Source organism: Cibotium barometz, chromosome 4 (genome assembly GCF_041138505.1).
Source record: "Cibotium barometz isolate CiBa-2024 chromosome 4, ASM4113850v1, whole genome shotgun sequence".
Lineage (NCBI taxonomy): Eukaryota > Viridiplantae > Streptophyta > Polypodiopsida > Cyatheales > Cibotiaceae > Cibotium > Cibotium barometz.
Window position 1 is genome coordinate 3,402,686 of NC_141049.1, and position 26,871 is coordinate 3,429,556.

General features: G+C 46.3%; 2 protein-coding genes across 3 annotated transcripts; one reads left to right on the plus strand and one right to left on the minus strand.

The window, feature by feature from the left end:
• Positions 1–180: 180 nt before the first annotated feature.
• On the minus strand, positions 181–25,987 carry LOC147638816 (uncharacterized). Of its 2 annotated transcripts, XM_086784711.1 has the most exons (5): positions 25,533–25,987; positions 25,210–25,434; positions 983–1,008; positions 620–840; positions 181–438 (listed from the first exon to the last, which is right to left on the minus strand). In XM_086784711.1, exons 1-4 carry the CDS (start codon positions 25,926–25,928, stop codon positions 645–647), a joined length of 843 nt encoding a protein of 280 aa, XP_086640837.1. In that variant the 5' UTR covers positions 25,929–25,987; the 3' UTR covers positions 181–438; positions 620–644. The 2 variants fall into 2 exon arrangements, with proteins under 2 accessions (XP_086640837.1, XP_086640830.1); XM_086784704.1 differs by lacking the exon at positions 181–438 and having other exon boundaries at positions 483–840.
• On the plus strand, positions 19,218–21,407 carry LOC147638817 (uncharacterized). Its single transcript, XM_086784694.1, has 3 exons — positions 19,218–20,372; positions 20,503–20,818; positions 20,926–21,407. The coding sequence occupies exons 1-3, from the start codon at positions 19,420–19,422 to the stop codon at positions 21,382–21,384; spliced, it is 1,728 nt and encodes a 575-aa protein (XP_086640820.1). The 5' UTR covers positions 19,218–19,419; the 3' UTR covers positions 21,385–21,407.
• Positions 25,988–26,871: the final 884 nt, after the last annotated feature.

Genomic DNA, 26,871 nt, shown 5'->3' on the forward strand with positions numbered 1-26,871 from the left:
AGTTCAACTTTCTCGAATTTTCTTTCATGTTTTCAAGTGCTCTCAGTTACTCAGATTCCCAACCTCCCTTTGGTAGGGTGGAGTGCAGCCCACTAACCACTTCGGCAAAAGCCTGCCGACAACTTTTCTTTGAAAAAGATGGGACATAAAAATCTTCACAGAAAAAAAGTACAAGACCTCGTGGGGAATAAATTTTAAATGCCACGGCTCTTATGCCTGATGTGAAACAAGTTTGAAGAGCAAAACATAGGTATGCAGGACAGGCACTAAATCGCGAATAACTCGCAACTTGTCCAAGCATCAAAATACTTCTAAAAGCTTTTCATACTGCACCACACAAGCCATCATTTCAATATATTGTTGAGCTCCCTTTTGGCTTCTATCTGTTTGATTCTGTCAATAATTTAACCATCTTGAAGGCAGTCTCGGCATATCTTGCTGTTTGAAGGGGAACAGCACAGGGTTAGACACTGGAACGCAAATGCTTTCAAACCAGCTTAAAACTCTCTTGAAAAGGACGCATGAAAGTCACACCATCATGTCCAATATGCATGCTTGGGTGGTTAATGTAACTTTACATGTTAAATTTTAATGTACAACTCTTGCATCATTGAATCACCTTCAGGACAAGGGCATAGCAAGAACTACTCTTCCTCTTTGACTTCCTCTGAAATACCTGTTTCTAAAGGTTTTAGATCAGTGGTGGTTTTATCGTTTCCTATGGGAGGAGGTTCGCTTGGCACTAAATTGATAGCAAGCTGAATGGAGTACAGAGCCAATCCAATGCTATTGGCAGCAAAAATGAAAGTTGCAAGGTAGCACAGTCCATTCACAATTGTCCTGCACACACAAAACAACAGGCACACAACAGGAGTTAATAAAAACAACATGATACATTACCTATCACTTTAAATAGGCTTGATTCAGCACCACATCCATCAGCATTTTTACAACAAGAAATTAACCACCAAGAGAAAAGTACCTGATTGTTATGGTTAACTGCCGGATCTGCATTCAGCAAGGAAAAAGAGAAGGTTAGATCCTTCAGGCGTTTGAATGCAAACAAGAGAAAATTGATTCAATGCCATTCATCTAAATAAAGACAACCATGAACAAGAGAAAACTAGGAAAAAACACAAGTAAAGAGAGTTGCATTATACGAAAAGTCGAAAGCCTGTTCAAGCCAGAAGATAATCCAATTATTCCCCAATCAATTGTAATAAACAAATCAAGTTTTTGGATCCTTTAACAACAATATGTCTTTCTAGACAAGTGATAAATAATAGCTTGCATCAATTGTATGAAAACAGGCAGAAAAAAAGAAAACCCTTAATGAGTACAGAATCGCCTACAATCAATGGATGCCGTTTCAGCATCTTTATAAACTCAAAATAAGCATTCCTTAACCAACATGCCTACACCTTGATTGAGACCATAAAAGGTTCCACTGAAAAAACCTGGGATGCAAAGTGCTAGAGCCCTAAAATGACTTTTATTATCCAAGTGATCTTGCAACATAAACAAATTTCCATCCTGATTTATCTGGTCATCTTTGTGGAGGCTAGATGGCTCCCTGGCAGCATGTGATGGAGTTAGAAGGTAGCTACTTCTTTTGCATGTTGGGTCTCACCACCTTCAGTCCAAAGTGGGGTTTGTTGGATATTTAGAGCTTCATATGTGTGAACCAGGCCTTGTATGTGTTTTTGTGTCCACGTATATGTGTGAACAGCCCTTAGATGGCTAGATCGCTTCCTTGCGACATGTGATGGGAGTTAGAAGGTAGCTACTTCTTTTGCATGTTGGGACTCACCACCTTCGCTCTCCGAAGGGGGGTTTGTTGGGTATTCGAAGCTTCGTATGTGTGAATCAATCCTTGTATGTGTCTATGTGTCTATGTGTCCATGTATGTGTGAAACAACCCTTAGATGGCTGAGTGTGTTTTATGTGTGTGAACAACCTCTTATAGCCGTTTTGTGTGTGAGTATGATAAGCAGTGATGTCATGTGTTTAGCCATGTGCCATTGCCCCAGTGTATGTGATGTGTCAAAGATAAGGCTTTTAAGCCTATAAAAGGCATTGTACTCTTTGAACATCAATCAACGTACAATAACTCTCTCTCCTGAGCATAATATCTCTCTCTCTCTCTCTCTCTCTCTCTCTCTCTCTACACTACGCAAAGCATGGATATCTTCCATCTTCCATATCTGCTTCAGTTTTGTGCTAACTCATCTATGTGCACCTCTCGTGCCATGCTAATCCTCTAATCATCAAATGACCGAAGCAACAAGACCCTCCCCCCCCCCCCCCCCCCCCCCCCCCCCCGAAAAAAAAAAGGTCCCGACAAGGATGAAAGATAACACGGAGCCTTTTATAAGTGAAAGCAGTACAAACATATAAAGGAAAAGCGCACACATGGATTATTTAACTCAGATTTCGTGCCGCGAAGGGGGGGGGGGCTTCCCCGGGCAAAGAACCCATGACGTAACTACACCGGCTAGGTGTGAACGTCCTTGGGCACCGTCTCGTGAACAATACGCACGTCAACACTTAAAATGTAATAGCAACAATGTACAAAACAACATTTACAAGAAACAAGCACTGCACAGTACACCATTGTATTGAAGTATTTTAATCTATTTTCAAGTTTCCAAGGGCTTTCTAGCCATATAATCCAATGCAAATGCAAATATGAAGACAAGTTTCCTAAACAAGAGTAGCGTCAGAGTAGATTGTCAATACCAAACTCGTGGAACGAGTCAAAGTATAGCCTAGCCACCAATCTCATACACCTGGAGGGGGAGTGTGTTAGCAATCATCTCCTGTCTATATATTTACACCAGGGCCTCTGTTGTGAGTGTGCCCGCCCGATTTAGGTGTTTTCTCATTTTTTCCCACTCTCCATATTTTTCCCTTATTTTTACCAGGTGTGGGAGGCTGTTCTATGGCTCCTGGCTGATCCAGATGGTGGCCGACTGAGCCTGCTGCCCCCAGGTTGTCCTCTGTAGTTGGCCGACTAACAAGACCTGGCCGACTAGAGCTGGAGCAAGTCGTGGACCATCTGTGTGCTGTCAGCTGTCTTTTCTACTGGCCAACTGCTCATGTGGGGCCATATTTATATGGCCCCTTGGCCCCCCACTCATTTTATTCGGTATTTCGGGATTTTCTTGTGTATATATAGCAGAGTTACACGCCTTTCTCTCTCCTTCTCTATAGCTGTACTTTTCTGCAATGCACTTGCTCGTGTTCTCAGATTTTGTCTTCATCTCCGCTGCATATTCTGACATGGTGTCAGAGCTCTAGGCTCTTGATAGATCTTGGGAACTGTGTGAGCAAGAGGGGGGCTGTTTTGTTGCTGATTGGTGGACTGTTTTGGATTGTTCGGGAAGAGGAGAAGCAAGAGGAAGGCGGGCTGATTTGCTGGACAGCCACTTGCAGGTTTAAGTTCTTCTTTTTTCCCACCCACCGACCCTTTTCAGTAACATCCCCACAATGGCAGATTTACTTGAGATGGCTGAGAAGCATGTTAAGATCCCGACACTCCCCACGTTCCCGGTGGACCGTCAGTTAGACGGAAACAACTATGGCATATGGAAGGTAATGATGGAATCTGTTTTGGAGTCTTACGACCTTGCTGATTTCGTTGTTGTTGGGGTTCCACGGCCGGAGTTAGAGGAAGGGGAGTTACCCTCGCCAGATTCAGAGGGGGTGGTTTACAGGTTTACGAAGGCCTTGAGTGGTCTTCAGCAGGTTTCCAAGACTTGGCATCTCACCGTAACAGTTGTTGATCCTTGTGAGCAGTATGATGCCTCAGAAGCAGAATGGTTCATTGATTTGGTTGATGCATACCAGATTGGACGAGAACTTCTTGATGAGGCTTTTGAGCTCATGTTTGCAAAGGACTCTTTGGGAGGTAGGATTGCGTATCTTGTGGTTTTTGAAGCATGCGAAGGATCTTGGACTCTTTTTCACAGCAGAGCAATTGATGGATGGAGTCAGACTCCACGGTCGGAGTGACTCAAATTGGGGAGGAGAGCCAGACACGAGGACCTTGACATCAGGTGTAATATGCAACGGAAGTCTTTGTATTGGAGGATCCTGTCACACAAATGCTCACACCGTCTCTTGTATCCTGAGTTTCGTGAGTTTAGCAATCCACTTTAATACTTCAAACTTTAGAGAGATATGAGAGAGAGAGAGAGAGAGAGAGAGAGAGAGATGAGAACTGTACACCAGATTGGGTCCCAAATTACCCACTGAAGGGCCCCTATCCCGTTACCGAGATAGTATTTGCTTTATTACTTTAGAGAGAATGACAATGGATTGTAGATAAGCCAAACGCAAGATCTCGGAGGATCGGAAGCCTGGCTGAACTGTACACGGACGTAGAAACACCTCAATGAACTGATCTCGAGCCTATGCACTCTTCCCAAGGGCACAAGGAAGGGCTGCACACCTAAGGCTGAGAAAGGACTGCGGTGGACTGTTCTAAGCTATGTAAATATGCTGAAAATGCTTATGAATGATATGTTACCTTCACCAGATGACTGTAGCATGTATGTATGATGCACAAAAGGCGGGGTACTGCTGTAGGACTGAAACGCAATGCTAGAAACTGCCGTAGATCTACAAACACAAGACTAGAGTGGACTGAGTGGCTGCTGGTGGTGATATGTGCTCAAATGCAGAGGGTTATATGCTGTCCTGGGGCCTCGCAAGGTACTGTATGCAAGTGCCTAAGGGTTGATGGTCTGAATTGCTGCGTAGGGTATAGATGGACTGAACTGTTGCGTTAGAGACTGGGTAACTGCTGGCTACTGAATGGACTGCATGAAGGGGCTGCGTTAAGCTGCAAGGAAGGCTGAAAGCACAAACACAAGCTCCAAAGGCAGGGACCAGTCTAGGCTGAAGGCAGGGAATGCTCGTGGTGCTGAGGATGAAGATGCCTAGCTCACTAAAGACAGAATGGTAGAACTAAGCCCTATGCAAGCCTATTTATACTAGATAGGGGTTGGTCAAGTTGGCTGTCATAATTTAATAAACTTTATGTTTATAAATGACATTAAATGCTAATAAAATACCATAAAATATTGAAAAAATACCAGATAAATCCTAGTAAATTTCCTAAGGCTTCTGTGATTGTTCTAAATGATGCACAGGCATATGAATGCACATTATGCAAAATGCAGAGTGCTTACTGATGCAAACCCTAAGACTTCTACTGACTCTACATGCATGAATGATTCTCTCCAAGTGGGTTAAGGGACTTGATTGACTGACTAACCCGCAAAGGCTGAGGAATGACCTACGTAGCTCTTGCCTGACTTATCTTGGACTGAGGATGTACAATGGGGTCACAGCATACAACAAATATCATCCTACTGGGTTCTAATGATATACAAATGTTGCACTGCTGATGATGAGCTAGTTTCTCACCATGCACTAAGTGCAGAGTGCATGTCACAAATGCTCACACCGTCTTCTGTATCCTAAGTTTCATGAGTTTAGCTATCCACTTTAATACTTCAAACTTTAGAGAGATATGAGAGAGAGAGAGAGAGAGAGAGAGAGAGAGAGAGAGAGATGAGAACTGTACACCAGATTGGGTCCCAAATCACCCACTGAAGGGCCCCCTATCCTGTTACCAAGATAGTACTTGCTTTATTACTTTAGAGAGAATGACTGTGGATTGTAGATAAGCCAAACGCAAGATCTCGGAGGATCGGAAGCCTGGTTGAACTGTACACCGATGTAGAAACACCTCAATGAACTGATCTCAAGCCTATGCACTCTTCCCAAGGGCATGAGGAAGGGCTGCACACCTGAGGCTGAGAAAGGACTGTGGTGGACTGTTCTAAGCTATGTAAATATGCTGAAAATGCTTATGAATGATATGTTACCTTCACCAGATGACTGTAGCATGTATGGATGATGCACAGAAGGCGGGGTACTGCTGTAGGACTGAAACGCAATGCTGGAAACTGCTGTAGATCTGCAAATGCAGGACTGGAGTGGACTGAATGGCTGCTGGTGGTGATATGTGCTCAAACGCAGAGGGTAAACTGCTGTCCTGGGGCCTCGCAGGGTACTGTATGCAAGCGCCTAAGGGCTGATGGTCTGAATTGCTGCGTTTAGGGTACAGATGGACTGAACTGCTGCGTTAGAGACTGTGTAACTGCTGGCTACTGAATGGACTGCATGAAGGGGCTGCGTTAAGCTGCAAGGAAGGCTGAAAGCACAAACACAAGCTCCAAAGGCAGGGACCAGTCTAGGCTGAAGGCAGGGAATGCTCCTAGTGCTGAGGATGAAGGTGCCTAGCTCACTGAAGACTGAATGGTAGAACTAAGCCCTATGCAAGCCTATTTATACTAGATAGGGGTTGGTCAAGTTGGCTGGTCATAATTTAATAAACTTTATGTTTATAAATGACATTAAATGCTAGTAAAATACCATAAAATATTGGAAAAATACCAGATAAATCCTAGTAAATTTCCTAAAGCTTCTGTGATTGTTCTAAATGATGCACAAGCATATGAATGCACATTATGCAAAATGCAGAGTGCTTTCTGATGCAAACCCTAAGGCTTCTACTGACTCTACATGCATGAATGATTCTCTCCAAGTGGGTTAAGGGACTTGACTGACTGACTGACCCGCTAAGGCTGAGGAATGACCTACGTAGCTCGTGCCTGACTTATCCTGGACTGAGGATGTACAATGGGGTCACGGCATACGACAAATATCATCCTACTGGATTCTAATAATGTACAAATGTTGCACTGCTGATGATGAGCCAGTTTCTCACCATGCACTGAGTGCAGAGTGCATGTGACATCTGGCTAGAGTTTTTCCCTTGGCTCAAGAGCAATTTTGTGGAGCAGTAAGAGGCAGGCATCTATTGCCTTGTCATTGACAGAGGCAGAGTACCGAGCTCTTTGTGGTGCTGCTTGCGAGGTGGTGAGGTTGCAGAGGTTATGGCAGGGTTGGGTTTCCACTGGTAGAACCCACGGTCATCCAGAGGCATTTTGTTCGTGAAAAGATCGTTGCTGATGACATCTTGCTAGAGTTCTGTTTGACGGAGGACAATGCGGTGGACCTCTTCACGAAGTCTCTATCTCAAGCTTTGCTCCGGCGGCACTCCAGCTCACTGGGGATGGTTCCACATCCAGGAGCTGAGACAGGGTGTTAGCAGTCATCTCCTGTTTGTATACACCGGGGCCTCTGTTGTGGGTGTGCCTGGCCCGATTTAGGTGCTTTCTCATTTTTCCCCTCTCCATATTTTTCCCTATTTTTTACCAGGTGTGGGAGGCTATTCTGTGGCTCTTGGCTGATCCACATGGTGGTCGACTGAGTCTGCTGCCCAGGTTGTCCTTTGTAGCTGGCCGACTGACAGGACCTGGCCGCTGGAGCTGGAGCAAGTCGTGGACCATCTGTGTGCTGTCGGCTGTCTTTTCTACTGGCCGACTGCTCATGTGGGGCCATATAAAATGGCCTCTTGACCCCCCACTCATTGTATTCGGTATTTCGGGATTTTCTTGTGCATATACAGAGTTACACGCCTCTCGCTCTGCTTCTCTATTGCTGTATTTTTTTGCAATGCACTTGCTCGTGTTCTCAGATTTTGTTTTCATCTCCGCTACATATTCTGACAGAGTCAACGCAAAACTGTCGTTCCGAGACCAAGCACGGACAGGCGCTCTTGTACTAGAGCCTAGCTCACACCCTCGCAAAGACCGTGCCTCAAGCCTCTGGTGCAAGTACACAAACAGGTACATGCACACGAACAGGTACAAGAACTCCAATAGGTACTAGTACGTGGTTTCCAATAACAAGTACTCAAATGGAGCCGGTTCACAGCAAATACACCCGGTACAATATATGTAATGTGATATACAAGAAGATGTACAGCCGGTACAAGAGGTACAGATGGTACAGCTAGTACAACAGCTGGTGCAGCAGGAACTACTGTAAGTACAGCAGGTACAGTAGGGTTCTCATCTAGAACAGCAGGTACAGTAGGCTGTACAGCAGGTACAATAGGGTTTCAAGAAATTACTGCAGGTACAATAGGGTTTCTGTAGGTACAGTAGGGTTTCCAGCAAGTACTGTAGGTACAGTAGAGTTTCCAGCAAGTACTGCAGGTACAGTAGGGTTTTCAGCTGTACAGCAGGTACAGTAGGGTTTCCAGCACGTACAACAGGTACAGTAGGCGTACCGTGGGGTTTCCAGCAAGTACTGTAGGTACAGTCGGGTTTTCAGCTGTACAGCAGCAAGCAAGAGGCCTAAATGATAGTCGACTTGTAGATAAGCAGCAGCAAGAGATGCACTAGCCTTCAATGCAAAAGAGGGACGTCGTCGTGTGCACGAATGGTGGGCAGGAAGTGGAGGGGTCCAACCACTGTGTGCCACATGGCACAGCCCACCTCAAGCCAAGTGGGCACCTCCTTTTAGTGCACACACACAATTATGTGTGTTTACATGTTCAAAAGGGTGCCCACATGTTGGGCTGCCCTAATTTGCATCCCTTGGACCCCGGGTACTGGCTAACGGCCAGTGCCCGATTTTAATGAATGTGAACAATAAAGGTTATAAAACCTTTAGAGAAATAAACAAGGGTTTAAATGAATACTTGCCACATGTTCACATGCCACAAACCTGTCAGAATACGCAGCGGAGATGATGACCAAATCTGGGAACACGAGCAAACACAGTGCAGAAAAGAAGCACAAGAGAAGGAGAGAGATAGAGGCATGTAACTCTGCTCTATATACACAAAGAAGATCCCAAATAATGATACAATGTGGCAAGGGGCTGTGGGGCCATTTTATATGGCCCCCAGGCAGCAGTCGGCCTGCTGTAGGACAGCCGACATGACCTACATCTCCACGACCAGTATAAAAATACCCAGTCGGCCAGAAATGAACAGTCGGCCAGCATCATTAGGGTGTCCACGACCTGTACCACAGTCGGCCAGCACCAGAACTTAAGTCGGGTACTTCAGGTACAGTCGGCCAAGATAAAGACATCCTGCCACCTCAGGGCTGCCACCCAAGCCACAGAAAAATGGGAAAAAATGGGGGAAAAATACGGGGAGTGAGGAAGAATGAGAACAACACCTACAAGGGCGGGCACACCCGCAACAAAGGCCCTGGTGTCTACATAAAGACAAGAGGACTTCTAACAAAACCATGTCAAAATACAGGGTACTCCCACAGTTCACGTGTGGGTGTCACTTGCCCGTGAACTAAACACATCATAGAAGGCAATCACACGAAAACAAGTCACGCGAAATCACTTTCAAACGAGCAGTGATGCGTGCACGTGCATTATGCAATGGGTTTCTAGAACTTGTAAATAGTAGGTCTTCCCAAGCACGGAATTGGCTCAGTGGGAAACCTAAACTAGGATCCTTAACAATGGGTTCCATGTCTTGGCCACACTTGGGGCATGGCCTCAGTCCGGGGGGCAACGCAAAGCTCCCTGGCCTTCCGTACTTTGGCACAAAATAGGGGAGAACCACTTGGGCGGCAAAATGGTGACATCCCCCCGGCTTCTTGTTAAAATATTGCATCTTTTCTGGTGTCGTGTGTTAGAAGTCATCTCCTGTCTTTATCAGACACCAGGGCCTCTGTTGTGGGTGTGCCCGCCCTTTGTAGGTGTTTTATCATTTTTCCTCACTCCTCGTATTTTTTCCCCATTTTTCCCTATTTTTCCCAGGGTGTGGGAGGCAATATTGGACCTGTCGGCTGTACCAGATGCTGGCCGACTGGTCACAGGCAGTCCCAGATTCTCTCTGCTGCTGGCCAACTCCACACGTGTGAGGGCCGACCCTGAGAAGCTGGCCGACCGGTGATATTCACTGGTCGTGGACATTTTTGTCCTGTCGGCTGTCCCTACCGCAGGCCGACTGCATAGATGGGGCCATATAAAATGGCCCCATGGCTCCCCACTCATTGTATCTTGTTTTCATCTTCGAGATCTTGTGTATAGAGAAGAGTTACACACCTATCTCTCTCCTTCTCTTGTGTTGTCTATTTTCTGCACTCTACTTGCTCTTGTGGTCTCAAATTTGGTTATCATCTCCGTTGCGTATTTTGACTTGGTACCAGAGCCCTAGGCTCTTGAAAGATCTTGGGAGTTTTCTGAGCAAGAGGGGGATTGTTGCGTTGCTGATTGGTGGACTGTTAGGGACTGTTCGGGAAGAGAAGAAGCAAGAGGAAGGCGGGCTGAGTTACTGGACAGCCACTTGCAGGTTTAAAGTTTTTTTTTCCCACCCACCCACCCTTTTCAGTTACATCCCCGCGATGGCAGATTTGTTAGAGCTATCTGAGAAGCATGTGAAGATCCCAACACTCCCCACGTTCCCAGTGGACCATCAGTTGGACGGGAACAATTACGGCATCTGGAAGGTTATGATGGAGTCTGTGCTGGAGTCATATGACCTTGCTGATTTCATCATTATCAGGGTTCCAAGGTCGGAAGCAGAGGAAGGGGAGTTACTATCAACAAGGAAGGACCGCGAGGCACAGGCACAAATGTGGGATCGTGTCAACGCCAGGGTCCAGTCATTTATCTTCCTCAACTGCACACCGCAAGTAATCAATCACGTAAAGCATATGATGCTGGCCAGAGGCATATGGCAGCACTTGGCTTCTCTTTATAACAGGGTATCGCCCATGAAGAGGATTTCCTTGGAAGTACTAATGCGGGTTATGAACCCTACAAAGTCATCAACGATGCGGGAGCACATTAACAAGCTGCAAGTCCTTTAGCAGGAAGTCCTCCATGCTGGGAAGGAGATATCATCAGAAGATATGGCCATTACTTTGCTATCCCACTTGCCTGCTCAGTATTCCGCTTTCTACTCCTCTTTGATTACTAGTGGTAGGCTCAGCACCATTATCTAGGAGGAGCTTGTGCCCATGGTCTTGGACCAGGAGGAACGATTCACGAACCCTCCTCACAGCAGAGGTTCGGAGGCCTCAACTGGCCAACGGCCGAAAGGCCGGAATAACAACAAGGGCAAAGGGAAGGCTTCACCAAAGATGTCTTTTGAGAAGAAGCCTGACACAGAACGAGAGAAACTGAAGGCCGAGAGGTCCTGCAATGATTGTGGCGAGAAAGGCCACTATTGGAGGAAGTGTCCTAAGCGGACTGGGAAGAGTGCTGATTTTTCAGCCTCAGCTGCAAAGACTCCTGCATTTGTGCACTTAGAGATGATGGACTCAGATGCTTCATCGTCTTCGAGCGAGGAGGCAGTTGGCTTCACCGCAAAGGATACCCAGGAATGGATTCTTGACAGTGGTGCTTCCAGGCACATGACTCCATCCCGTGACTTCTTTTTGGATCTGAAACGGCAATCAGGTCGCATTTTCATTGGCGACAACTCCATCATTCCGATACACAGTGAGGGCCGGATGGAGATTATTCCCAAAGGCAAGGGGAGCAAGCATGCCTCCCGTGTTCTTTACGTCCCTGCTCTTGGTTTTCATCTTCTGTCAGTGCATGAAGTATGCAAGACTGGCTTTCGGGTGGAATTTGAGGAGCATTGAGTTGCTCTACAGGACCATGAGACTAGCCAGCTTGTGCGGTGTGGAGAATGGTATCTACAAGCTCTCTGCACTCTCCTCATTGAAAGGTTCTCAGGTCAGAGATCTGTGGCACTTTCGTTTTGGCCACTTAAATGTGGATGCACTGCGGCGAGCTTTCCGGGACCAGATGGTGGTTGGCTTGCCAGATGTTGGCAGCAGGCAAGGACGTTGCAGTTCTTGCATACGTGGTAAGCAGCACAGGGAATCCTTTCTGAAGCAGGCTTCCAGGCGGCCTTTAAAACCATTGGAGTTGATTCACACTGACTTGTGTGGACCTCAGCAGACACCATCATTGGGAGGATCTCTCTATTTCATGCTGCTTGTTGATGACTGTACCACATTCACATGGGTCTACTTTCTTTCACAGAAGGACCAAGCTTTTGCACAGTTCAAGGATTGGCACGTGATGGTGGAAAAAGAGTCTGGATTGCAGGTAAAGACTCTCAGGGCTGACAAAGGGGGTGAATTCTCCTCGAATGTATTTCTCAGATTTTGTGCAGACCATGGCATCAAGAGGGAATTGGCCAATACAGGATCGCCTTCAAAGAATGGAGTTGTAGAACGCAAAAATAGGACTGTGGTGAAGATGGCGAGGACCATGCTGGAGCATCGTGATCTTCCTCGTCCACTTTGGGGAGAGGTTGTGGCAATGGCTGTCCATACCCTCAACCGGTCTCCAACGACTTCAGTACCTAATATGACTCCGTTTGAGGCATACTTTGGCAGGAAACCTGATGTCTCCCACTTCCGTGTTTTTGAGAGTGATGCGTATGTACATATTCCGAAGAAGCAAAGGGGGGAGCTTAACTCCAAATCCCGCAAGCTTATATTTGTGGGGTATAAAACGCGGCATGGTTACGATTATCATCCTTTATGTGGATGATCTCATTCTCACCGGCTAGGCATACTCCACTTCTTTTTGGGATTGGAGATCTGGCAGACCCAGAGGGGGTTTTTTGTCTCTCGGCAGCGGTATGTTCATGAGTTGCTTGAGGCCTTTGGGATGGAGAACTGCAAGCCTATTACCTCGCCGATGGACCCAAATACAAAGTTAACCGTTAATGATCCTTGTGAGCCAGTTGATGCCTCACAGTATCGGAAGTTGGTTGGTTCATTGATCTGGTTACTGAACACCAGATTGGACTTGAGCTTCTCCGTGGGGCTGTTGAGCTCTTTTATGCAGACGCCATTGAAGTCTCATTGGGACGCAAGATTGCGGATCTTGCGATATCTGCAGAGTATGAAGGATCTAGGACTCTTTTACACACGAGGGGATGAAGTCAGGCTCAGATTGGGGAGGAGATCCAGACACGAGGAGATCTACTTCAGGTTACAGTTTTACCCTCCGCTCAGGAGCAGTTTCTTGGAGCAGTAAGAGGCAGCCAACTATTGCCCTATCTTCGACAGAGGCAGAGTACCAGGCTACTTGTGGTGCTGCTTGCGAGGTTGTGTGGCTGCGAGGCTGCTAGGCGAGATTGGGTTTCCACAAAAGGAGCCCACAGTCATCCAGTGTGATACCTAGAGTTGTATAGCTATTGCTCGGAACCCGGTCTTCCATACCCAGACCAAGCACATAGAGATACAATATCACTTTGTACGTGAGAAGATCTTGGCTGGTGACATCTTGCTACTTTATTGTTCGACGGAGGACGATGCGGCGGACCTCTTCACGAAGTCTCTACCTCGGGCTACGCTTAGGCGGCACTCCAACTCCCTAGGGTTGATTTCACAGCCAGGAGCTGAGAGGGTGTGTTAGAAGTCATCTCCTGTCTTTCAAACACCAGGGCCTCTGTTGTGGGTGTGCCCGCCCTTTGTAGGTGTTTTATAATTTTTCCTCACTCCTCGTATTTTTTCCCCATTTTTCCCTATTTTTCCCAAGGTGTGGGAGGCAGTATTGGACCTGTCGGCTGTACCAGATGTTGGCCGACTGGTCACGGGCAATCCCAGATTCTCTCTACTGCTGGCCGACTCCACACGTATGAGGGCCGACCCTGAGAAGCTGGCCGACTGGTGATATTCACTCGTCGTGGACATTTTTGTCCTGTCGGTTGTCCCTACTGTAGGCCGTCTGCATCGATGGGGCCATATAATATGGCCCCAACGCACGAAAGCCCGAACGCCCTACCAGCTCTAGGAAGTGGACTCAGGACCAGGAGGATGTCTTTCTCACCGAACTATCAGCTTGGGAGAATCAAGACTCGAAAGCTCACTCTGCACTTGTACGAGCCATCTCACCAGAGGTCTCCCCTGTCAGAATATGCAGCGGAAATCATAACCAAACTTGGGTAGACAAGAGCAAGTAGACTGCAGAAAATAAACAGCACAAGAAACACAGAGAGATAGGTGTGTAAACTCTTCTCTATACACAAGATCCCGAGAAAATTGAATGAGAAAGTGGTGGGAGCAAGGGGCCTATTTATATGCCCCTGGGAGAGCAGTCGGCCAGCACTATACAAGTCCACGACTGCATAAATGCAGTCGGCCAGCAGAAAAATGCCCACGACTGTGTGAATGCAGTCGGCCAGCAGTCCAGAGGCCTACGCATCTCCCGTGTGCAGTCGGCCAGCCCCACAGGACTGTTGTTGGGACAGTCGGCCAGCCCTGGAGTGCTCCTGCCACCCTCTGGCAACCCTCCCCACCACTAGAAAAAATGGGAAAAAATAGGGAAAAATACGGGGAGTGTGGAAAAATGATTAAACACCTTATACAGGGCGGGCACACCCACAACAGAGGCCCTGGTGTATAAATATAGACAGGAGATGACTTCTAACACCCCCTCTCAGCTCCTGGCTGTGAAACCAACCCAAGGGAGCTGGAGTGCCGCCTGAGCGTAGCCTGAGGTAGAGACTTCGTGAAGAGGTCCGCCGCATTGTCCTCCGTCCAACAATAAAGTAGCAAGATGTCACCAGCCAAGATCTTCTCACGTACAAAGTGATACTGTATCTCTATATGCTTGGTCCGGGCATGGAAAACCGAGTTCCGAGCAATAGCTATACAACTCTGGTTATCGCACTGGATGACTATGGGCTCCCTCTGTGGAAACCCAATCTCGCCTAGCAGTCTCCGCAGCCATACAACCTCACAAGCAGCACCACAAGCAGCCCGATACTCTGCCTCTGTCGAAGAAAGGGCAATAGTTGGCTGCCTCTTGCTGCTCCAAGAAACTGCTCCTGAGCCGAGGGTAAAACTGTATCCACGTATGCAAGAGCTGCAACGTCCTTGCCTACTACCAACATCTGGCAAGCCAACCACCATCTGGTCCCGGAAGGCGTGCCTCAAAGCATCCACATTTAAGTGGCCAAAACGAAAGTGCCACAAATCACCGACCTGAGAACCTGTCAAAGTGGAGAGTGCAGAGAGCTTGTAGATGCCATTCTCCACACCGCCTTCCCAAACAACCTGGCCAGTCTCACGGTCCCTTAGAGCAACTGAATGCTCCTCAAATTCCACCCGAAAGCCAATCTTGCATACCTCATGCACTGACAGAAGATGAAAACCCAGAGCAGGGACATAAAGAACACGGGAAGCATGCTTGCCCCCCTTGCCGTCGGGAATAATCTCCATCCGGCCCTCACTATGTATCGGAATAGTGGAGTTATCGCCAATAAAGATCCGACCTAACTGCCATTTCAGATCCAGAAAGAAGTCACGGGATGGAGTCGTGTGCCTGGAAGCACCACTGTCGAGAATCCATTCCCGGGTATCCTTCGCGGTGAAGCCAACTGCCTCCTCGCTCGAAGATGATGAAGCATCGGAGTCCACCATCTCTAAGTGCACAAATGCCGGAGTCTTCGCAGCTGAGGCTGAGGAATCAACACTCTTCCCTGTCCGCTTAGGGCACTTCCTCCAGTAGTGGCCTTTCTCGCCACAATCATTACAAGATCTTTCGGCCTTCAGCTTCTCTCATTCTGAATCAAGCTTCTTCTCAAAAGACTTCTCTGGTGAAGCCTTCCCTTTGCCCTTGTTGGTATTCCGGCCTTTCGACCATTGGCCAGTTAAGGCCTCCGAACCTCCGCTGTGAAGAGGATTCGTGAAACGTTCCTCCTGGTCCAAGACCATTGGCACAAGCTCCTCCCAAGTAATGGTACTGAGCCTGCCACTCGTAATCAACGAGGAATAGAAAGCAGAATACTGACCAGGCAAGTGGGACAGCAAAGTGATGGCCATGTCTTCATATGATATCTCTTTCCCAGCTTGTAGGACTTCTTGCTGAAGGGCCTGCAGCTTGTTAATGTGTTCCCGCATCGTCGAAGACTTTGCAGGGTTCATAACCCGCATTTGCACTTCCAAGGAGATCCGTTTCATGGGTGATACCCTCTTATACAAAGAAGCCAAGTGCTCCCATATGCCTCTCGCCAGCGTCATGTACTTCACATGATTGATCACTTGTGGTGTGCAGTTGAGGAAAATAAATGACCGGACCCTCGCATTGACACGATCCCACATGTGTGCCTGTACCTCGCGGTCTTCCCTTGTCGACAGTAACTCCCCTTCCTCAGCTTCCAGCCGTGGAACCCCGATGATGATAAAATCAGCAAGGTCGTATGACTCCAACACCGACTCCATCATGACCTTCCAGATGCCGTAATTGGACCCGTCCAACTGACGATCCACTGGGAACGTGGGGAGAGTCGGAATCTTCACGTGCTTCTCAGCCATCTCTAGTAAATCTGCCATCGCGGGGAGTAACCTGAAAGGGTGGGTGGGTGGGAAAAAAAAATCTGAAAACCTGCGAGTGGCTGTCCAGCACCTTAGCCCGCCTTCCTCTTGCACCTTCTCTTCCCGTATAGCCCAAAACAGTCCACCAATCAGCAGCCTAACGCTCCCCCTCTTGCTTAGAAAAAACTCCCAAGATCTATCACGAGCCTAGGGCTCTGATACCATGTCAGAATATGCAGCGGAAATGATAACCAAACTTGGGTAGACAAGAGCAAGTAGACTGCAGAAAATAAACAGCACAAGAAACACAGAGAGATAGGTGTGTAAACTCTTCTCTATACACAAGATCCCGAGAAAACTGAATGAGAAAGTGGTGGGGGCAAGGGGCCTATTTATATGCCCCTGGGAGAGCAGTCGAGTCCACGACTGCATAAATGCAGTCGGCCAGCAGAAAAATGCCCACGACTGTGTGAATGCAGTCGGCCAGCAGTCCAGAGGCCTACGCATCTCCTGTGTGCAGTCGGCCAGCCACAGGACTGCTGTTGGGACAGTCGACCAACCCTGGAGTGCTCCTGCCACCCTCTGGCAACCCTCCCCACTACTAGAAAAAATGGGGAAAAATAGAGAAAAATACGGGGAGTGTGGAAAAATAATAAAACACCTTATACAGGGCGGGCACACCCACAACAGAGGCCCTGGTGTATAAATATAGACAGGAGATGACTTCTAACATCCCCCGCGGTGCAAACATTGGATTGTACTGCTTCTGTTTGGAGAAAGCTAACAGACCTATATGCACGAGACTCTACAATGCGGTCTGTCAACCTATTGGGTCAACTCTTTTCTCTGGATTTTATAGCAGGGACTTCCATGCAGTCATTTGTGATGAAGGTTAAGGTAATTCATGACCAATTAGTGGCAATGGATATTGCCCTGACCGCTTCTCAATTAGCTGCTCTCCTCCTCATCAGGTTTCCTGCAAATTATGACATGGTTTCCCGAGCTTTGCGAGTTCAGATCACAACACGTTCCCTCGAGTTTGATGATCTGTGTACTCTCCTCTTGGAAGAGGAATCCATCCTAGTTTCTCAGGGAAAATTGAAAGTTTCATCATCTATTGGACCTTATCAGGCACTCTCGACAGTGCAGAAGAAAGTTCGAAGTCGGTGTTGCAAGTGTGGGAAGAAAGGCCACCTATCAAAGGATTGTCAGTCAAAGGACAAAGGCAAAGCCAAGGACAAGGGCAAGTCTTCCAAGAAGGGCAAAGACAAGTCACATGACACTGACATAGACTCGTCTAGTGATAACCCCAGCTCTCCCAAGGCCTTACAGTCTGGAGAGAACATGACTGGTGTCCTGCTCTGATCCTAAGGGCATCCCCTGCGTGCTGTCTTCCAGAAACGGCTTGTGGGCGGGTGAGGGAGCTTTTAAAAGCTCTCTTATATTAAATCTGAAGCATGGGATCCATGTGTCGGAGTTCCAAGTATAAAGACAAGCAAGTTCACTCGATGGTCCGAATGAGTTCCAAGATCAACCAAGTTTCCTTCATGGTTCATATGAGTTCCAGAACTATTGGTTAGCCGAGACTATGGACAGGATGTGTTCCATGTTCATTTGTTCGAGGTTATTGGATGTGATGTGTTCACAATTCTACTTTGAGTTTGGAGCCAAGCACATTTTCTTTTACTCTTTACAGTGGCATTATGTTTTCTGAAGACAACAAGCTGACATGTGCATTTTCCGAGGTGTACTCAGTATTGGCCATGCTGAGGTGTCCATGGTCGCACCTTCATCATCAGTTTTCTTCTGACTTATTTGCACACTTCAAGATGCAGAGTGGGTGTTAAAATATTGCATCTTTTCTGGTGTCGTGGAGCTGTCGGCCTGTTTTCCTACAGCCGACTGCTTCCTTCACTAGTATATAAGAGTTGCTCCCTTATTCATTCCAACATATCATTTTCTGCCCTATTTGCTGGCTCTTGTGCTTTGTAACCTCAAGCTAATAAAGCTCAGTTCTTGCTTGCAATCTTTCTCTCTTTCATGTTCATTGCTTCCGCTTGTGCACATTCTTTTACTTCTAAATAGTTGTCCTCAACTGAAAAGCCTCCAACTGTGCCTAAAGAAGCTATGGGTAATCTTTGAAGTAGTCTTCATCAACCCATTTTGTGTCAATAGACAATTAGTTCTTGAACTTCGCAAGGTATCGCCTGGAAAGCTTACCGGCTTATAGGGCAAGCTCCCTCCTTTCATGGCCTCTTATGGAGTCTTGCTTTCTCAAATTTCAGCAATACCCAATCATTCTCTTTGATGTCCACCTCTCTTCTATGATTGTCGGCGGCCGCCCTCTTATGCTTATCTTGTGAGCATAGTTTCCAGAAACAGCGTTTCTGGAGCACCGAAACGTGGAAACGTTTCGGAAACGTTTCCAGAAACGGAAACGGCGTTTCCAGCTTTTATTTTTTCCAGGGTTTTAAAACCCGCGTGCGCTCTTCGCCGGCATTTTTCGCCTTCTTTCCGCCGCCTGTTTGGAGCTACTCTAGCCATCTACCTTGCCCTCTACTCCTCTACCTCCACATCAGCCCTCTACCACGCCCTCTACCTCTCTACTTGGGGCCTCCACCTTTGCCATCTAAGCTCTACGAAGCAAGAAGGAGTCACACCTTGCTCGCAGCCTGCAGGACCAGAAAAACAGCCTCCACTTCTCGAATCTCTCCGAGTCTTCCGACCTCGAACCGCACAAGTAAGTTAAGTAACATGGCTCGGACTCCGGATCCTTTTTGGCAGCATGTGGAGCAAGTGGGGGCTTATGCAGGATCTGGTGGCTCCAGGAAATGGAGATGTAAATATTGTGGGTTGGTCAAAACGGGGAGTGTCACCCGTGTGAAGGACCATCTTGCTCATGTTCCAAACAAAGATGTAGGGCCATGCCCCTCTGTTCCTCTAGATGTTCGGAAAAGCCTTGAAAGCAGCAGCAAAGAGGGCCAGAGGCAGAGACACAGGATCAGATTTCTCCTCTACCTCAGTGTCGGGTGTGCATGCAAGGAGGACTCCTTTGCCAGGTGATGTATCACATTCACAAGACACCCCTCCAATAAATACTGTACAAAGGGCTAGCATCCAAGCAGGATTTCAAAAGCAAGCAATTGCAGAGGCAACTAGGGAGCTCACCCGGATGTTCATACGGTGTGCCATTCCCTTTCATGTGGCCAAGACAAATCAATGGAGGAAGACCATGAGGGCCATCAGCCGCATTGGATGCGAGTGGGATGGCCCTACATCTGAGGCTCTGCGGACACGAGAGCTAAAGCGGGAAAAATCATGCATAGAAGTGCAGCTAGAGCCCTTGAAGGAAACATGGAAAAAGTATGGCTGCACTATATTGTGTGATGGGTGGTCAGATGTACGCAGGAGAAATGTATACAATGTTTTGGTGTCATGCTGCAAAGGCACTATGTTTTTGAAAGCCATTGATGCCTCCCTCCCAGGTCTCACAGTTACAGGTGCATTTATTTGGACACATATAAGGGAGGCTATAGTGCAAGTTGGGCCTGAGAATGTTGTGCAGGTGGTGACAGATAATGGAAGTAATTGTAAGTCTATGGGCTCTATGCTAGAGGATGAATTTCCAGCCATTGTGTGGACCCCTTGTGCATCACATAGCCTCGACTTATTGATTGAGGACATAGGTCAAATACAATGGGTTGAAGCCATCTTTTGCACCGCACGAAGCATGGTGAAGTTTGTGAAGAAGAGGCCAAAAGTCTTGAGCATGTATCGGGCCTACAGCACTCTTGAGCTATTGCAGCCTGCAGCCACCAGATTTGCATACATGTTCATTGTGCTTGAGAGACTCCTGCGAGTCCGCAGAGAGTTGGTACGCACTGTCTACTCAAATGAATGGCTAGAGTGGGATGAGAGAGAGAGCCCCAAGGCAAGAGCTTTTGTGCGTGATGTCATGAGAGAGGAGTGGTGGGTAGAGGTTGAGGGGTTGATCAAAACTCTCAACCCCATCTACACAGTGTTACGCATTACAGACATGGAGGGCAGTACTCTAGGCCTTTTATACGAGTACATGGACAAGATTGGGGAGGCTCTCAACAAGCAAGACTACTTGAGAGCAGAGCAGTAAGTCTCCTCAGTCATGGCTACCCTTGCTTTACTTCTTATCTTTATTTTACTCTTGAGTCTTTACATTGGTCTCGACTCTTGACTCTTGTTTTTTGTCCTTTTTTATCTTATGGTTTGATCTCTAAAGGGTTGATGAAATCAAGGCTGTGTGGAATCGGCGATGGGATTGGTTTCACAGGCCGATTCATGCAGTAGCACATGTATTGCATCCTTTGTGGCGAGATGAGGAGCAATACGAGAACGAGGAGCTAGAAGAAGGCTTCATGACATACATGAGGAACTTGACATCTGGTAATGTGCACATGCTGAAATGTATAGAGGATGATCTCTTGGCCTTTCGCAACCAGACAGGGAGCTTTGGTCGAGAGACTGCAAAGCTTCGAGAGACTCAGCTACAGCCTGTCTCATGGTGGGAGAAGTATGGAAATTGTGCTCCCACGCTGGTAATTCACTACCCTTAACTACAGTTTACATAGTACACTGTACAATGTGCATCTTTCTTGTTTCCACTTAGTTCTAATTTCTAATTGTATGTGCATTTCAATAACAGAAACGCATCGCCATTCGAGTGCTCTCACAGGATTGCAGTTCGGGTCCATGTGAGAGGAATTGGAGCACTTGGGCCCTCTTCCATACAAAGAAGAGGAATAGGCTGAGTACCGCTCAGCTAGAGCGGTTGGTGTTTTGTCATTGCAACCTCCAGCTCCTTGAGAGGAATGCCCGACATCCGGAGCCTTCACAGGTGAATGTGGATAAGATCGACATCATGAGGGAGAGGTTCATCCCAGAGATCCCACGGAATGAGCGTGATATGTACACCTTGCTTTATGAGGAGCTGACAGTGCCGAGCCACAACACCCGCTGCACCACCCATTCTCAGAGGCAGAGGGGGGGATCCATCGCTTCCACTTCAGCAGAGGCAGAGGACCATGATCCTACCATTTCTTCATCTGAGCCTGACTCTCATGAGTCGGAGGATGACTCCTCCATGGATGATCTTGATGAGTGATTTTTGGAGCACTTAGCTCTAGGATTTCGTCATGCCAGCAGCTGCTGCCAGCCTGCCAGCCACATGGATATTTTTTGATCATGTTTTGTATTTACTATAGTCTATACATATGGATTATGGATTATGGATGATGGATGATGGATGATGGATCTTGTTTTGTATTGACTCTTTTGAGGCTTGAGCCTACAGTTGTCATTTCTGAATTTTGATCTATCATTTGAGTCTTTGACATTGAAGTTTTGAACTTAAGCAAAGATGTATTTTTCAAGCTTTTGTAATGTTTTTATTAATTATATATGTATGTATTAAACCCTAAAACCGAAACTTCGTTTCCCCGTTTCTTCCCGAAGGTCGAAACTCCGAAACTCCGTTTCCCGCCGTGCTCCGCACCCCCGTTTCCGAAACTCGTGGAAACTATGCTTGTGAGAACGAGCAATGGTTGTCCACACTTGTGCAAAGGCAACATCAAGTTCTCTCACATACTTATCAAGGTGAAAAGGTACATAAGGTACGCATTCAAGTACGGGTTGAGATTTTGAGGTACATTAAATACGTAAGATACGTAAAAACATTAGTGTGTGTGTGTGTGTGTGTGTGTGTGTGTGTGTACACACACACACACTGTGTGTGTGTGTGTGTGTGTGTATATATATATACACACACAGTGTGTGTGTGTGTGTGTGTGTGTGTGTGTATATATATATATATACACACACACACACACATAAAAATGAATAAAAAACTGTAAACTTTAAATTTGAAAAACAATTCATTTCTGAACAACACAATTACCAAAAATGAGAGCTATCAGTAAACAAAAGCATAAATAGGTTTCAAGAAATGGAATCACTCAAGCGTTCAATACCCATGACTCAAATGGCATGGGTTACATACTATAAGCAATCAATCAAAATTCAAAAGTTAAAAGATAGTTTACTATCTAGAGAAGCCAAAAAATAATAGTTCTAGTCACTAGTGTCACTATCACTACACATTGCACAGCACTCAATGATAAATCCACTTCATCACCATCAAATGATGAAGAAGATGAAGATTCAAGATCTCCATCTGTTCAACATGTTTCCTTGGCTATCATATTCTGGCTCTGCAAGTGTTGACCGAGGTGATAGCTCAAGTGGTGAAGGTGTTTGCCTAGGTCCAAGAGATCCTAGGTTCAAAACCCCCCTTGGTGCTTCCTCAGAGGCATCGCCTACAGCACCTATGGACAGTAAAAAATTGGTAACTATGGGAGCATCTTGGCCCAAAGACCAATTGCCCAGGGGAAGGGAAGGGAGAGAGGGAAACACTGACCTATACGGATCCGTACAATACCGTACTCCACACTTAAACGTACCTTATCATAAGGTACATACGTACAGATGCAACCTTGATACTCATCTGTTGCAAAGATCTCATCCTTAGTACGTAGGATGGGTGGCAATATCACTTTGCTATATACAATCTCAAACAAGGCCTTTCCTATGGAGGCATGTCCTATGTTGTTGTATGCAAACTCTACCAATGGTAGATACTTCTCCCACGCAGTTTCTTGATCTGCAACATAGCATTTGAGGAGATCCAACACAACTGAATTTGTAGCCTCACTTTGCCCATCTATTTGGGGGTGAAAAGCCAAGGAAAAGTCCAGCTTAGTGCCCATATTGTCCAACAAAGCTCTCCAAAAGAGACTCGAAGTCTTGAGATCTATACCCCCCACAGTGGACGTACCACGGTATTTAACACTTGTGCCACAAATATCTTGACCATATGCCGAGGCTTAATGGTCTTTCTGACCTACAAGAAGTGTGCATGCTTGCTAAACCTATCAACAATGGTCCATATAGCATCATTGCCTTGCTGAGTACGAGGCAAATCTATGATAAAGCCTATTGCAATACTTTCCCATGGTTGTGAGAGAATAGGCAAACACTGAAACAAACCTGGAGCCTTTTCTTTGTCAAACTTAACCTTCTCTCCTGTGTGATACATGCACAATCATACGCCTCAATATTCTCTCGTATACTCGGCCAAAAGAAATAGTGCTCAATAATGCGCATAGTAGGTATGATACCTCTATGTCTTGCATACAAAGGAGCATGGCACTTATCCATGCCCTTCAAGGCTGTATTTAGCCCTTCGAGGCTGTTTTGGTTAACTAATAGAAGACTACTATTGCAAACAGAGATGGATCCACAAGAGAAGACTTGCAACACACACAATCATTCACAAGTACTTCTCTAAACTTGTATTGATGCAAATAATAAATGCACAGCTGAATGTTCTGATGTAGAAAAGATTGACTAAACCTGGCTGGCCTTTTGCAAATGCTGGTTGTTGCAAGCGCTTTTCCAATCACTTTGAAGATAGCTTGCTAAGGAGAAGACCTTGCAGAGAACTTGATGGTTATTGTGTGAGCCGGGAGCACCCGTTTGTAGGCCCCATGAAGCTGGTCAGCTTGCTGTCCAACCAAGCGTACCCAACCTGCTTACCATGCCCAATCTGCCGGTTTTGTGCCCAGCCTGCCCATTCAGGCCTGGCCAGACTGGGTGACCTGATCTGTCTGGCTTGGCAGCTCCTCTATTCCTGCCTGGCAGGTACTTGATGTCTCAAGCACTATGATGAAAACGACTTTGCGTCCACTCCTAAAGCTAACATTGCACCTTCACAAGAACATGCAAACGAATCTCTGGATGAACCTTCTCATCAAGCACTTGCCACCCGCCAGTAAATATCATTCTAGGTCACTCTGGTTGTTCGATAATAAGAAAGTGGTCTACCTCTTCAAATATAGGCTCAAGTTCCAATATGCTGCATGCTGCCAATTGAAGGTTTCAGGGGAGTCAAACTCACATGTCCCACCACTTGTGTTTCCGCCCTTCATTTAAATGAAACAGGTGAGTTGCAAGCGTACACAAGGCTCAAGCAATCACTAGAGGCGATGTTGGCCAAAGGATTGATCACACCGAGTTCCTCGTCATTAGGAGCTCCAGCACTTTTGGTCAAGAAAACAGATAGGAGTATGCCCTTGTGTGTGGACTATCACACCCTCAACAAGCTCACCATCCGGAACAAGTTTCCTCTTTCTTGCATTGACACACCGAGTTCCTCCTTGCATTTATCACACAAAGTTCCTCCTTGCATTGAAAATCTGCTAGATCACTAAACGGGTGATGTGATTTCCAATAAGGTGGATTTGAGGTATAGTAGTTATGAAATGCGTTTCATATGGGATGTAACTTACGAAATGTTTTGAATGTATGAAACGTGTTTCATACCTGCCCAGACGGAGAAGTAGATGGTCATTGGTAATGTGTAACTTCAAACTTGATTCTTGAATCTTAACATTGTTTTAATGTGTAAATGCAACATGTTTTATAGCTTCTATAACATAAATAAAGCTGCATGTATATGTTTCTTTTTTGGGCCAATACCCCCTCCCTTGTATGAAAGGTTTATGAAACATTGTCAAAAGGTACGAAACGTTTTTGAAACGTCTGAATACTATGATTTGAAGTCCAGCCATCACGCCACACGACATTCTCAAGACCACATTCTGGACATCCTCGAATCTTCTAGTGGTGTCTTTTGGCAAAGGCATCTCATAATGGAACCACAACTTAAGCATCTCCATGAAAAATAGATTTCGCCAACACTACATAATCTTTTGTTTTGCGTGCCTACTGTTGGAGAGCTCTTGAGTAGGAAGGTATTGCCATTATTGCATATCGAATGGTTGTAGTATGAGCTCTTAATAAGTAGTAGGAAGTTATTGCATTTACTGCATATAGAATGAAGTATAATAAACAGAAATATTGATGTCCGTACCGTGTAAACAGGTGAGACGGGCTTCGAGGCAAAGCCTGCTTCCACATAAGTAGCAAAATTGTAGAGGAAGAATGCAAAGGCGCCAGCAATGACTGCCCCCTGGAGGGTTTCGAAGACTGACGGAGGAGAGGCAGCACTAGCCCCTGAACTCTGCTGCTTGGGGACGGGCAGAGGCTCTTTCTTAGGTGAAGCATTGACGCTTTCAAGGCTAGAAGAGCGAAATTTCTGCAAAATGCACCTGAAAGAATGTGAGAAACACACACTCAAACACAAGGGTGCTGATGCTTTTGAATGCATCTCTCACACACAGGGGGAAAGCTTACCGTTTCCTTGGCGAGCTTAGCACGCCGCCGCAAGGAGCGGTAGAGGAGGACCGCAATAGTTCCTGTAAGCAGGATGCTGGCCGCAGATTGGAGCGGAGAGAAGACCCCTGGCGTTGGCGTTGCCGAGGAGTCCAGGTCATCGGGTAGCTCGATAGGCCCGCTTTCTCCTTCCTGCTGCGAAAGATCCTCTGCGAGCTCAAAACCCTCTCCCGCCCGAGCCACCGCACGTTGTGATAATAAGGCCGAAGACCCTAGAAGCAGAGGAGAGGGGAGGCGGCGCCTGCTGGCAAACAACACATGATGATGATGGAGCAGTACCGAGCACGGCGGCAGGTTGCCAACTCTCAACAAGTGCATCGATGGGGCGGTACAGAATGGCCGCAATGCCACACCCATTCTTCTCTCCTAACTTCAGCTGCAAATGGGAATTCTGTAAGCTGTTAACAAATAATAATATCCCAAGCAAGATTTTTTTTTTTGAGCCTTGGATTTTCAAAAGCTATACTTTTCACCATGTCCTAATGCTAGTTCCCTAAGCTTCATGGTTAGGTTCTCCAATATTACTCATTAATATTGATTAAAAACATATGTTTTTGTTACACCTTCTTTTAAAGGCAATCAAAGTACCATGGACACTTTTTTCTTTCAAAAGATGGATACTCAAGGATTTTTCAGTCGTGGGCGGGGTCTGAACCCCAACTCTCCACTTGAGAGCCAATGGGCTAACACCCACTTGCCCCACAACTTACGCACCCAACCATGGACACTTTTTATGATTAATTCTGATAAGTATCTAATGGTACGTATAGATATATGTATTATTGGTAGTAGTGTAAGTGCCCAAAGACCTTGCCACACATTCACTACAACTTTAACGTTGAGGAGGGGCTTGTGCATATATAAGTTAGTTTAAGGGAAGTTGAAGGTATGATGAAGGATAAATTTGGAATGACCTAAACGTATTTTTATTGAAATCAAATTGATTGTGAGAAGTTGCAAATTCATGATGCTACCATAAACACAAAATGTGAATGCTTTTGAAGAAATGGAATAAAGAACTAAATACATCAATTACTATAAAAGAACAATATCATCTTATCATAAATTATATTGTTTCCATAGTTGTTCTTTATTACTTAACCTTTTTCCCGTTAACACACAAAATCTCTCTCTCTCTCTCTCTCTCTCTCTCTCTCTCACACACACACACACACACACACATACACCGTACATGGCGGGGGGGAGAGAGAGAGAGAGAGAGAGAGAGAGTTTCATTATTATCATTTTATTCGAAGTGTCTTAAAAAAGGGAAGCTTTAACTCTACTTTTTTTATCTTTC

Coding starts and splice junctions, on each gene's coding strand:
- LOC147638816 (XM_086784711.1), bottom strand. CDS start 25,928: ATGGGTGTGGCATTGCGGCCATTCTGTACCGCCCCATCGATGCACTTG. Junction 1,009..25,209: donor CCGTCTCACCTGTTTACACG/GTACGGACATCA, acceptor TGCTGAATGCAG/ATCCGGCAGTTAACCATAAC. Junction 841..982: donor CAGTTAACCATAACAATCAG/GTACTTTTCTCT, acceptor TTGTGTGTGCAG/GACAATTGTGAATGGACTGT.
- LOC147638817 (XM_086784694.1), top strand. CDS start 19,420: ATGTTCATACGGTGTGCCATTCCCTTTCATGTGGCCAAGACAAATCAA. Junction 20,373..20,502: donor GACTACTTGAGAGCAGAGCA/GTAAGTCTCCTC, acceptor TGATCTCTAAAG/GGTTGATGAAATCAAGGCTG. Junction 20,819..20,925: donor GAAATTGTGCTCCCACGCTG/GTAATTCACTAC, acceptor TTTCAATAACAG/AAACGCATCGCCATTCGAGT.